The sequence below is a fragment of the Danio aesculapii genome, chromosome 19, assembly GCF_903798145.1.
Source record: "Danio aesculapii chromosome 19, fDanAes4.1, whole genome shotgun sequence".
NCBI classification, from domain to species: domain Eukaryota; kingdom Metazoa; phylum Chordata; class Actinopteri; order Cypriniformes; family Danionidae; genus Danio; species Danio aesculapii.
The window spans coordinates 32,117,943-32,130,978 of record NC_079453.1 but is presented as its reverse complement, the minus strand read 5'-3'; the positions used below and the strand labels follow the sequence as shown (position 1 = coordinate 32,130,978).

Below are 13,036 nucleotides of genomic sequence, written 5' to 3'. Positions count from 1 at the left end.
AATAAAGAATGGATCATGTAAATGATCATAATTACCTTTCTTTTCAGGAAGTACGGAGACCTCATGTTGAAGAGACATAAGATTGAGTTTTGATTGGACTGCTAGTAAAGTGAAAAGGACAAAGCAAGTGATTGAAGCCCAAGTAAGGTCTTGATCAAGAATTCATGGTTACCATCACAGTCTTAAAAGCTCTTAGCCTGAAATGGCCTTTAAATGTATGCAAAAAGCTTTATTCCCCAAAACATGTTTTATAAAATAGCTTTATTACAGCTTTCAAGTATTTTTTAAGAGCTTCTCTGCTCTGGGAAGAGACGCATTTAGTTTATAATCGACTTATTAAAGCAAATGACTGCAAGACTGAAATGACATCTAGTGGTCACTGTTGGTAGTAATCACTGCTTGGCGCCAAAAAGTCAAACCCTGTAACATTATTTTTTTTGATATATCCAAACTTGTCCAAGCACAGAGATTGATTTAGCTTTAATGAAAGTTTGATGATACTAACAATTGAGAAAGGTTTTAGGCTACTGCCCAATCAACCTTAAAAGATTTGCTGTCAGCAAATAATGTAATTATACATGTACAGAAACTTCTATTACCTTATGAATTCTGCAGTACGCCAAACCATCGCTGTAAATGTATACACAAAAATCTAAATATTTACTTTCATTAGATTGAAGCACTTTGTAAGGTAGATGCTGCATTTATGTTGGAACCAGCAAAAAAAAGGTAAGAGTATTGACTTGATGGTCCCTCTGAAATTGATGTAAAATGGTATATATACAAAACTTTAGTAGCTAATGCTTCAGGAGGGGGTGAATAGAAGTGCTACACTGTTTTTAAAATGGAATATGCATTAAAGATATTTATAGATTTACCCTGTTTCACTTTTGAATTGGTTGTTCTCAATGACTCAACCATACAAACGTGTATATATATATATATATATATATATATATATATATCTATATATATATATATATATATATATATATATATCTATATATATAGATATATATATATATATATATATATCCTTATATATTGGTATGATAAATGCAGTTATTAATATTAACAGCATGAGGCAGCAGATCTTGATGGTCAGTTCTGATTTTTTGATGACCTGCTTACATCATATTTACACAACAGTGACTCTAATTCAATTGTATGCATTTACAGTGCACACGGCAAAAGGCGCAATGACCAGTAAATTAAAAAAAAGAGCGAGCGCTGACTGACTGCTTATAATTAGAGCGCTCTTTTTTCCATATCGGTATTTAATGTGTTCACAGGGTTTGATTGTTTTAAATTCTTTTGATAAAGTTGTTTTTTTACTATAGTTTATGGTAGAAAAGTTCCAATTTGGCCATCTTCTTTTAATCTAGGCCTTTTTAAACCAATAGGGACCTTAATGTAATGTCCATGGTGTGATTTTTGCTTGTGATGTATTCAACAGTTTTACATATTTTAATATTGGTTACGTGGCAGATGTTTGCCCTCTCTCTATTGTTAACATGCTTAAATACTCGGTGCTAAATGACAATATAAAAGCTTTAGTCCTCGTGTATGAGAATTTAAGGTTTTGGACTGTTCTGAAATGAAAGCATCAGTGTTGACGTCATTATCTACGGTTTTTAATGAGCGTGGCTCACACCTGCTTACCACTGCAGTCACGAGGACATGGATAGGATAAATTTGTACATATGAACAGGCCTGAATCTGATTTGAGTACATCAGAATCCATGTGATTTTTTTCCTGCTTACACGTACAGGGGTCATATGTGATCTGTGCCAACATGAGAGAAAAAAAAATCTGAATTGAGTCACTTGAATCATGCAGTGTAAATGCACCTTTGTATACTGATAAAGCTACCATTTCAGCACATAAAACACACAAGTTTTGTTCCCTTAATCTCTAACCTTAATGTTTAAATGACCACTTTTTTTTAAATTGGCTCCCAAAATTGTATTTTTTGGTTAAAATTAAACAAACACCTCCTTCCAAGAGATAATAACGGAAAAATAAAGGCAGCTCTATAATAATTTCCATCAAGACATACAGAAATCAGTTATGAATGATCCTTTATTTGAGCGAGTCTGGTTAACATTAGATCTGAATGTTACATTAACTGTTACACTAGCTGTTTTCTGTTAACAACTAATCTTAAAATATTCACCATAACATTTTGTTGTTTATATACTGTAGACTGTCCCACGTCTGAACCGTTTCCATTGATGGTTAAATAATAGTTTGTACATTGTCACACTGGTCATTGTAAGCAATGATCAATTTCCAGACACGGCACCACAGGAAACCTGAGTTTGAAGATAACAGATGAGCTCCTGGAAGATTCTCCATTTATCACTAATGCAAATGAGCATATTTACTGCAGTACTTTATGCGGAAATCATCTTGGACGGCATTACATGCAATGTAAAGCACAGACAATACCATGTGTATTCTTCTGCAGTAACTGTGAGCTAGTAATTCATTCACAGGGTAAAATGAAATGAGGACATTAGAAGCCATTTGCTTTTCAGTCAGAGTCAGTTTACAGTTTTTGATGTCCATGATGAGTGATATACCTGACACAGTGTAGACGTCATGTGGATTACGGTTGTCATGAAAACACGCCCTCTGAAGCTTGAGAAAAAAAGTGTGGATATTCTAGCTGATATTTCCACCTTTAAGTGTTTTGCAGGTGATCTGTCCAAGTTTGGTCATCAGATTTTGCTCTTTCCATTGTGCAACAAACTCGCCGGAGACCTTCAGATCCACCTGAAGAGATCCGACAAATAAAAATAAAACCAGAAAGACAAAACGATACCTTAAAAGCAGCTATGTGTAGAATTCAGAAATTATTATGATTAGCAACACCAGTATTGGCAATTTATTGCTGTTTTGTCCTTTAATTAAAGAAGAAAATATTATTTCAATGACATACTGATAACAAACTGTTCATAGACAACATATTAATTTGGGGACGGTATAATTTTTTTAAAAGTTTTGTTAGCTCTTAATGACAATAAAAAAGTAATTAATACTTGAAAATTTGGTCACCTGTTACTTTAATATACAACTCACACTAGTAACAAACCATTCACTAACACTATTAGCTAAAACTACTAATTAGCTGCTTTTTAAATAGTTAGTAAGATAGTAGATGGGTTTAGATAAGAATATAACATTACCTTATAGGTAATAAGTTAATATCTTATTACATGGTTTCTGCAGGTATCATAAAGTCAAATTTAAGACTTTAAGGACCTTTTTAAGACCATTAAATATTAAACTTAACACCTATATCACAGTATCAAAAACACGCATACACAAAGAGAAAATGCAAAAATCACAAAATTTGTGGAAGAATGAGTGTATTTAAATTGAACAGTACTAAAGACAGGTTAGATGCACCATTGAACTACAGAAAACCTAATAACCTATTAAAGTTAAATATTAATGGTAACAGAACAAGGGTTGCTCTACAATTATATTTTATAATGGCAAGAATAAAAGTAAAAAAAAGTACACTTACTAAAAATACTGACTGTTTTTTATTTTTATTTTGCCCACTCAACAATTCACACATTACTGTCTGGCTAGTTTTGTCCTCTACTTATAAGCTAAAAAGTCAATAATGGTCCAACATTCCTGTCCATTATCATCCATAAAACCTAAAAATTGGGCATCAGTATATTGTAAACTGATAGGTTCAAATATTCCTTTCCTGTTATCAAAGAAATAATTTGTTACTTAATTTTAGTTTGTAACTTGTAAATTGCTTTGTATTCAAAACTGTAATATATACATCAGTGTAAAACCTATGAATGGTGGAAAAACATACTGTAATATTAAAACCACCTGGGTCTGCACTTTTCCATGGCCTCTTATTTTGTTTAAACAAACTTATCCCTTTGGTTTTTCCAAACTTTTTAACAAAACACTTTCCTCGTTTCCCACGACTGTTGCAATTTCTAGCCAAGAATTATTGGTCAGATGGTTCTCCCTATGATCACGCATGGACGAATCATAAAGATGTCTGTACAGTTGTACCTGTTTCAGACAAAATCTCTTCAAAGTGTTACAAATTCAATTCAAATCAAACGCGGGCGGCCCTGCACAAACTGTTTGCTTGAGTCTCAAAAAAATTTGTGAGCTCCGCCAACCAAAATCATGTCGCGCGCACCCAAAGCGAACCTCCGCAAATACAGCGATGACGTCACATTCGCCGCACACACAGTTCAATAACAGAAAGCTGATTGGCTATTGCATGTTGGTCTCATTTGTAGTTTTAATACTGCAAGCTGTGAAATAATTGTTAATAAATGTTGTAGTTCTTTATAGTGAAATAAAGAACTACAACACTACGAAAACCAAGCAATAACAACAAAGAATTTAAATGAGCATTAGATGTAGCGTCGGACATCAGAAAAATAAGACCTGTGCATAAATATTTAAGACCTAGAACAGTGAATTTAAGACTTTTTAAGGCCTAAAATTTCGATTTTTAAATTTTTGACATTAAGACCCCACGGAAACCCTGTGATAATAACAAGGTAATAAACCAATAGTTAAAAGTGTGAACTGATACTTTGACTAAAGTGTTACCAAAAAAAAATGTACATATAGTCCCTTGATTTAAATACCAAAAATATATAAGACACACACAACACATAAACACCACATACCTGTAACTTCTCAAACACCTTTTTCTTTGGTTTCAATTCATCATCTGGTTTGCCAGATTCATAGCCCTCCACAAAAACACGATCTCCTGCTGCAGATCCTTCTGGTGGATCCAAAGGCTCCACTTTCCTTGGCTCTCCTTCGCTAAAGGCCAAAACATTTAGAAAGATCAATAAAAAAATGACTTTTACCATGAAAAACTGTGAATGAATTGGTGTGTATCGCAGTGTTTGGTGTTCTACTAACATTGAAGCACAGAGCACCATTGCTTGAGATTCAATCCCCCTCATCTTCTGGGGCTTTAGATTGCAGAGCAGCACAACGAGTCGGTCCTGAAGCTGTTCCTCTGTGATGTAAGCTACCAGTCCACTCACTACAGTCCGCGGCTGTTCTTCACCCACATCAATCTTCTCTAAATATAGCGAGTCTGCATCTGGATGCTAACAGATCAAGACAAACATTATTTAAATACACTCTTACAGGGTTGTCAAAAGTGTCGACTTTTGTACTGATCGATACAAAGAATGCTTTAGTAGTATTCCCACCAGCATTTGAGGACATATCAGACATAGCAGATTGGCCATTGGTCATGTGCTCAACAGATATGACTGTGATTGGCTCTCAAGGCCATCAATTCACCACTCTTCATAAAATACAATACACAGAGTATTTAAAAGCCACATCAACAAGTGAACAGGGTTCCAACTTTAAGCCAAATATCAAGTTCCCTAACTATAAAGATAATTTCGATGACATCTAATGAGGATAAAAACAGACTGCTCTTGTGCTTATATATTAATAATACAATATTAAAATAAAAACAAAATATATTGGTTATAGCTTAAATATAATTTCCCATGACTTTAATAGCCACTATGAGAATAACAATGGTTTTTTAATTCACCTCAGATTAAAAAAAAAAAACTAAAGTACTTTGTTTGTGTGGCTTTGAAGTACTCCCAGTCCAATTTTAAATAGCTTAATAGTAGTTTTACAAACATTATATTTAGCTTGTCACACTTTTCTTCTTTAAAGTGGTAATTTTGGAGCCATTACATTATCCCAACATGTTTTCCTTAGTTAACAGATATAGTCTGGTGACTGCCAGTTTATAAGCGGAAAGCAATACAATGGAGCTGAAATATTACCATTGCAATGGGTGTGAATAAAAAAATAATAATCAAAAAACATGTAATGATAAACTGTTAAAAAAAATTTGATGAATGACAAACATTCCTGATATTCCATGAGTTAAAAACTCCATCATATTTGAGAAACATTGTTTACTCACACCAAAGCACTGAAACATTGGCAGATAACTCGTATCCACTCATTGATAGATTAGCTAATAGATGTGGTTTTCAAATGTGAACTGATCTTCATAGCCAATCACATTTATATCTGTTGAGCACATGAACTAAACAGCCAATCAGCAGGAAGAAGCTTTTAAAATTTGAGTATTGACAGTTACCGAAGTCGATACTTTAGACAACCCTAGCCTCATAGAAGTTAAAATGCTCATACAATGTTGCAGTCTCTACCTTTTCTACACTGATGACTTTGCCCACTCTGATGTCCAATCTGGATGGGATGACCTCATCGTCATCTGTGGTTTGTTTAGGGTTGCCCTTAGCTCCGCCTTCTGTGAAATGATGACAATCGAATCAAACTTTGAAACTTGAACTTTTTCAAATGTTTTTTAGACATGTGTTTTCACTCACTGTTTTTAGATGGTTCTGGGTACGCTGATAATGTCAGTTTTTTCAACTCAGGGCTCTCAAACTTCTTCCTGATAGGGTCCAACAGTTTGTTAAGAGCCAACTCTACTGAAGCCTTCAGGTCCCCGGGATGAATTTGCTGTAAGAAGTGCAGGGTGAGCATACGCTTCAATCAGTTTTTTTTTTTTTAAATACACACTTTTGGTTTGGAGTAATAAATGAAGTAATTCATGTTTCTAAATGACACCTCTTGCTTACTAAGATTCATTTAAAAATAAAGAAACAAATATTATTGTTAGAAATTATTATATTATTCAATAGTATATTAATTATTCATTAATTTATGTTATGTATATTTTCAGCAGCCATTATTCCTCTCTTCAGTGTCATGTCATATCCTTTTCAAATCATTCTAATGTGGTAATTTGATGCTCAATAAACAATTATTATTAAAATTGTGTGTGGACACTCTGATACACTACTATATTCCAAATCTGGATAAAAAAAAAAATAATAATAATCATAACATGCCAAAAATAGAATACATTTGTCAAACTTTCCATTAAAGACATACAGATGAAGTCAGAATTATTATGCCTCTTTGAATTTTTGTTTATTTTTTAAAAAAATTCCCAAATTATGTTTAACAGAGCAAGATTTTCACAGTATGTCTGATAATATTTTTTCTTCTGAAGAAAGTCTTATTGGTTTTATTTCGGCTAGAATAAAAGCAGTTTTTAATTTTTTAAAAAACATTTTAAGGTCAAAATTATTAGCCCCTTTAAGCTATATATTTTTTCAATAGTCTACAGAATAAACCATCGTTATACAATAACTTGCCTAATTACCCTAACCTGCCTAGTTAACCTAATTAACCTAGTTAAGCCTTTGAATGTCACTTGTATAGCTGTACAGAAGTGTCTTGAAAAATAATTAGTACAATATTATTTACTGTCATCATGGCAAAAATAAAATAAATCAGTTATTAGAGATGAGTTATTAAAACTATTATGTTTAGAAATGTGTTGAAAAAATCTTCTCTCCGTTAAACAGAAATTGGGGGAAAAAAATAAACGGGGGCTAATAATTCAGGGAGGCTAATAATTCTTACCTCAACTGTAGGTAACATGACAGAAGACTTCTATTTCATTTAAATAATGTTTTTGTTCTACTTTTTACTGATCAAATATTGAAATATATGCATCATATTTTTACATGAATATTATGCCCCACATCGGTTTCCAACATTGATTAGAACAATTTAAAAATGAATAAATGATATATTAAAAATACAGTTGCACCAAATAAGCATATTAAAAATAATTTCTGAAGGATTATGTGACACTTTTTCACTGTTTTTGCAGTATCAAATAAAGCATCTTTGGAGAGCACAGGAGAGTTATTTTAAAAATGTTATTTTTTATTAAGCCAATAATAATAATAAATGTAATGTAAATGTCAAATTAAAAAATCTCAAGTGTAAGACTTTTGTGGAGTACATTTATAAAAACACAGTTCAGATACTGTACCTCTGCAGCAAAGTCTTTCTCCACTTCTTCAAAATCTGTGTAGACTTTGTCACCTCCAAACTTTGGATCTCTTTTAATCACAAACTCTATAAACGTAACACATAATCAAGCACTTAAATAGATGTTTACATAGTCTGTAGATTTTTTCTCCTCCCAAGCTCACCTGAGTGCAGAGGGAAAAGCACATGTTTGACGAAAGATAGAACTCCATTATTCTCCACATTGCCGGGCTCACAGAACGCCTTCTTCAGCTTCTTCTTCACATCTTGGCTCTTGTCTAGCAGGTCAATCTTGGATTCCTGATGTTACAGAAGAAATTTACAGAATTATTTGTTTTATGATATTCATGAAATCATAAGAAGTTGAAGGTGCTTCCGTACCTCCTCTGAGGAGCTCATCTTGCTCCCAGTCAGTCCTGGAACCATTGGGTTCATCAAATGGCTACGTTTGGTGTACCCAAGAGAAGGCAAGTACTGCAAAACAAGTAAACTTAACTGTAATTCACACTAAACACAATCGACCAAGCTCACACACACACCAAATGACTCTCCAGTGACTCTCAATATATATATATATATATACTGTTCAGAAGTCATAATTTATATCCTTTACTCAGTAAATGATCAAATTTCTAACGTTGTTATTGCTAATAACTGTAGAAAAGTGCAAAGACAAATTTCAAAAAAATGTTCTATAAATGTATAATAACCAGGCAAAGACAAACACAAACGTAAATGTGAAACTCTGTGAGCGATCTATAGGTTTTCAAATCACGTGGTTCTGGTGACGTGCAAAATTCAGATGGAGGGCAGGAAGTAAAAAACTGAATGGGAGACATAGAGGAACGTCCATATTTTTGCGATTCATACCATATTTCAAAGGAGATATAAATAGAAAATAACCACATATGTTGGACATGATCCTTACATCATGAAGAGGGCCGAGTTTTCTACTGAACTAAAATAAATTTGCCTGTCACCAAGGTGTTTTATACTGTATAATATCGTTACATGAAAAATACTATAGTAAAGACTATAGTGTTTGGAAGCATACTATAGAAAATAATTTGGTGTGGTACAACACAACTGTCGTAATAAACAAATTATTCAATAGACTTCAGTTTTCTACGCTATAATCACAATGCACCACAGTTTACACTAACGTTACAGTATTTATTACAGTTTATCAGGTTTACTGTGCTACAGTATTCGGTAGCACTCATTAACATAGGATTGTACACAGACATCCCAAGTCTCCTGGAAGTTCCGGTAGTCTCCCGCATATGCATAAGGACTCCCAGATGCCCGCAAACAAATGATAATCTCCTGAAATCGCATGTCTCCACCTCGGACCTCCAAAACATCGCGCATCCCTCTCCTGCTCTTCAGATACATCACGCCCTGGCCAACTCCCGCAACCACCCACAAATCATCAATGTCCCATCCAGAAATGACTTTTCCCAACTTGGGACGTCTGTACACATTATGCACTTTACTATGTGGTTCAAAAACATTTATTCATTAATTCATTTTCTTTTCGGCTTAGTCCCTTTATTAATCTGGGGTCGCCACAGCGGAATGAACCGCCAACTTATCCAGCATATGTTTTACGCAGTGGATGCCCTTCCAGCTGCAACCCATCACTGAGAAACATCCATACACACTCATTCACACATACACTACAGACAATTTAGCCTACCCAATTCACCTGTACCACATGTCTTTGGACTTGTGGAGGAAACAGGAGCACCCGGAGGAAACCCACGCCAACACGGGGAGAACATGCAGCCCGGTTCAAAAATATGATCAAAATATATATTTAAATGTACCTTCTCTGCTAATGTGAAGATCTTCCTCTGGTCCACACCACCAAACTGAGCATCTACTTTTAGGTATTCCTCATCCAGTGCCTGATGGAAATGAAAAATACAGTGTTTGAAATTAAAACATTGATAACTTAAGAATGAATGACTTATAATTTAGGTTTAATTACAAGAACAGATGTACTTAAAATGACTAAAAGCAGAGTCAATTCGTCAAATATTTTTCACAGTTTAGGTAATTTTATCTTGTACTAGCAAAGCTAAATATTCAATATCATTACTTCAAGTTTCAGCATTTCATTTCAGTTACTTTAAATTACAAAACAATTGTTTTGTGGAGACTTTGGTGATTATTTTCAAGACTCAGAACAAAATGTGTGAAAAAGTGTAAATAAAGCAAGTAAAAAATATATTTCTATATAATAAAATAATATATAAGCTCTAAAAATAATCATTTTAAGTGACTAAATAAAAGAACAAAGAAATGTATTAAAAGCAGCTTTAATCCTTTAGTAGGCCCTAAAGGCTGGAAAAACCCAAACTGCATACCTGTAGTCCAGGATACAGCAGACCGCTGAGAAGAGGATGTTCAACCTGTTTGACCACCTCCGCACCTGCTTTCTTTGCATCGTGTTCAGTGACCATGGAGGACAGTCGGTAAACATCCAGAGTGTATTCTCTATGACAGACCAGCCATGACATTTGCATTTATTCTTCTAAACAAAGCAACCACAAGCAAACATTCTACATGCATGGTTAAAATACACTTCTTAATCTATGGAATAAACCTGAAATATCCATAAAACAAATTCTTCTGCAATCATCATCCAGCTACCTGCTGAGCTGAAAATCTGTGCCTTTGACAAATTTGAGTTTGTCAAGAGGAACTCCAATGCTCTCCAACATGGCCTTGATGACCTGCTCATAATACTTCACCCGAAGCTCCAGCAGCTCCCAGGGAGCCTTCATGTTATCCAGGTAAGCATGGAGATCAGCAAAGAGGATGGTCACCTTGAGAAAAAAAGGACAAATAGGTACGAGAAGGTCAAAGTCGTGATGGCACATTTTTGTATCTTAGTCACGTAATATTAAAAAACAACTTCACACACATGAAAGAATATTAAAAGGATAGTTCAGCCACAAATTAAAATTCTGTCATCATTTACTCATCCGCCACTTGTTCCAAACCTGTTTGAGTTTCTTTTAAACACAAAAGATGATATCTTTGGAAACTGACAGCCACTGAATTTTTTCCTATAGTGTATGTTAATAAATACGGCATCCAATATATTCCTATATTTTTCTGCATATTCAACAAGAGCAAAACCAAAAAGCAACCCACAAACAGAAGGTTCCCATAACCTATAATGTTTGGAACCGCTTAGCACTGTGATCCTCAAATATGGTTTTAGTAATTTCTTTCATCCAAAAAAAAAAAAAAAATGAAGCCAAAAAAATCTACATTTTAGCCTACATTGATTGATGCTTGAAAACATCCATCATTTCTTACCAATAAACAACAATGTACAGATTTATAATTCAAGCAATTAAAAATGAATTTAAAAAAGACAAATAAGTTACTAAATGCTTATTAACAACCAATACATAGTGATGAATACAAACCTCACAGCCCGCCTTCAAGAAGTCAGCAATTTTTGACATGGGGACAAAGTAAGCAACATGTGGTTTGCCTGTGGTCGCTGTTCCCCAGTAAACCTTCAGTTCCCGCTCCTTCAGGATCTCCTTCAACCTCTCCTCACCAAGAACCTCCTGAGAAAACATTGAGGTAAAGTTGGTTTTATATTCGCACATTTGTTAAGCAACAACTTACTATGTTAAGTGACCTGCTTCCTATGTTGTTTACCATAGTACAAGTATGACTTCAAAACAACAATAGCACTATTTATTTGACTGAACAATGCTGCACTTTGATAGTCATTGGCTGCTAGGATTTGCAAAGAATACTTTTCGGAAACTATATTATTAAAAAGGCAACAAGGTGGTGCAGCGGGTAGCGCTGTTGGTTTGAACCCCGGCTGGGTCAGTTGGCATTTCTATTTGGAGTTTGCATGTTCTCCCCGTGTTGGCGTGGGTTTCCTCTGGGTGCTCCGGTTTCCCCCACAGTCCAAAGACATGCGCTATAGGTAAATTAAATGAGCTAAATTGGCCGTGGTGTATGTGTGGGTGTGAATGCTGGACTGTATGGGTGTTTCCCAGTGCTGGGTTGCAGCTGGAAGGGCCGGATAAGTTGGCAGTTCATTCCGCTGTAGAGACCCATGATTAATAAAGAAAAGCCGGAAAGAAAATGAATAAATGAAAGAGAAAGTGACAATGTGTGACAGCTCATGTACTCAAATGAAAATGAAACAGAAACTATTTAGTTTAAATGTATTTCCGTATATTCTTTTGATAATATACTTCAAATGTTAACTATGTTTGAGCTCATAGCAAACAGAAAAGAACACGTTTGTCACCTGAAGGTTTCTGGTGATGAGCTGGAACTTCTCATCAGGACTCAGCTGCTCTCCCATGATGTCTGCTGCTTCTGTGCAAAATTAGGTAATATAGGTTTATACGTCAAGTAATAAACATAAACTCAACTTGTGATTCCGGTAGAAACAATATGTCACGATTGTTATTTCTACGATCAGTCATCTATCTTTTAGAAACAGTGACGTCTGTAATGAATGAATCGCTGAGCTGTCTAGAAACAGTGCTAGAAACACTGCAGATCGGGAAATGTGTCGGTATAAATTTGAATATTATGTTTATAAATCGTCAGTGACAATAACTATAACAGAAATTTGATGTTCATAATAAAATACATTAAATCTCACCAGCGGTAGTTGAGAAACGTGTGTGCCGGTGACAGGCTGTTCCGGTTGAACCAAGATTTCATCACGTTTCATAATAAAAGCCAGATCGAATATAAAAGTTTAATTAAACTTCAGTTAAAATTGTATACACATATTTTTAAAAAACATATAATATTTATTGTTGAGTAAATGCACTTAAATACGTATTATATAGCTGTTTTTTTAAATATTGTGCTTTGTAATGACAGTATTGCATCAGCTCTGAACAATCAATTGTCGAGCAATCATCAGCAGGAGGAGTAATCGAGGGACGATCACTAAGCTGCTGTCGAATTGTCTCCTCCAGGAGGCGCCCCAACTCCAAGGTAACTTCTTTCTATATTACCTGTTAATATTTAATAAATTTATTGGTTGAAACTGACAGACACAGTACCAATCTTCGTTCTTTCAAAATAATATTGACA

At 34.5% G+C, this 13,036-nt stretch overlaps 1 protein-coding gene across 1 annotated transcript; it reads right to left on the bottom strand.

Moving 5' to 3' along the window:
* Nucleotides 1-2,136: 2,136 nt before the first annotated feature.
* yars1 (tyrosyl-tRNA synthetase 1) lies at nt 2,137-12,685 on the bottom strand. Its single transcript, XM_056479311.1, has 14 exons — nt 12,594-12,685; nt 12,231-12,301; nt 11,380-11,526; nt 10,592-10,767; nt 10,306-10,435; nt 9,763-9,843; nt 8,315-8,407; nt 8,098-8,233; nt 7,935-8,020; nt 6,409-6,544; nt 6,229-6,329; nt 4,934-5,127; nt 4,690-4,831; nt 2,137-2,779 (listed from the first exon to the last, which is right to left on the bottom strand). The coding sequence occupies exons 2-14, from the start codon at nt 12,285-12,287 to the stop codon at nt 2,669-2,671; spliced, it is 1,590 nt and encodes a 529-aa protein (XP_056335286.1). The 5' UTR covers nt 12,288-12,301; nt 12,594-12,685; the 3' UTR covers nt 2,137-2,668.
* Nucleotides 12,686-13,036: the final 351 nt, after the last annotated feature.

Excerpts from the sequence above, each read along its gene's own strand:
- yars1 (XM_056479311.1), bottom strand. The coding sequence starts at position 12,287 with ATGGGAGAGCAGCTGAGTCCTGATGAGAAGTTCCAGCTCATCACCAGA. Across the intron at positions 10,436-10,591 it reads ACAGATTTTCAGCTCAGCAG|AGAATACACTCTGGATGTTT; the intron begins GTAGCTGGATGA and ends GGTCTGTCATAG. Across the intron at positions 6,545-7,934 it reads AGAAAGACTTTGCTGCAGAG|CAAATTCATCCCGGGGACCT; the intron begins GTACAGTATCTG and ends CACTTCTTACAG.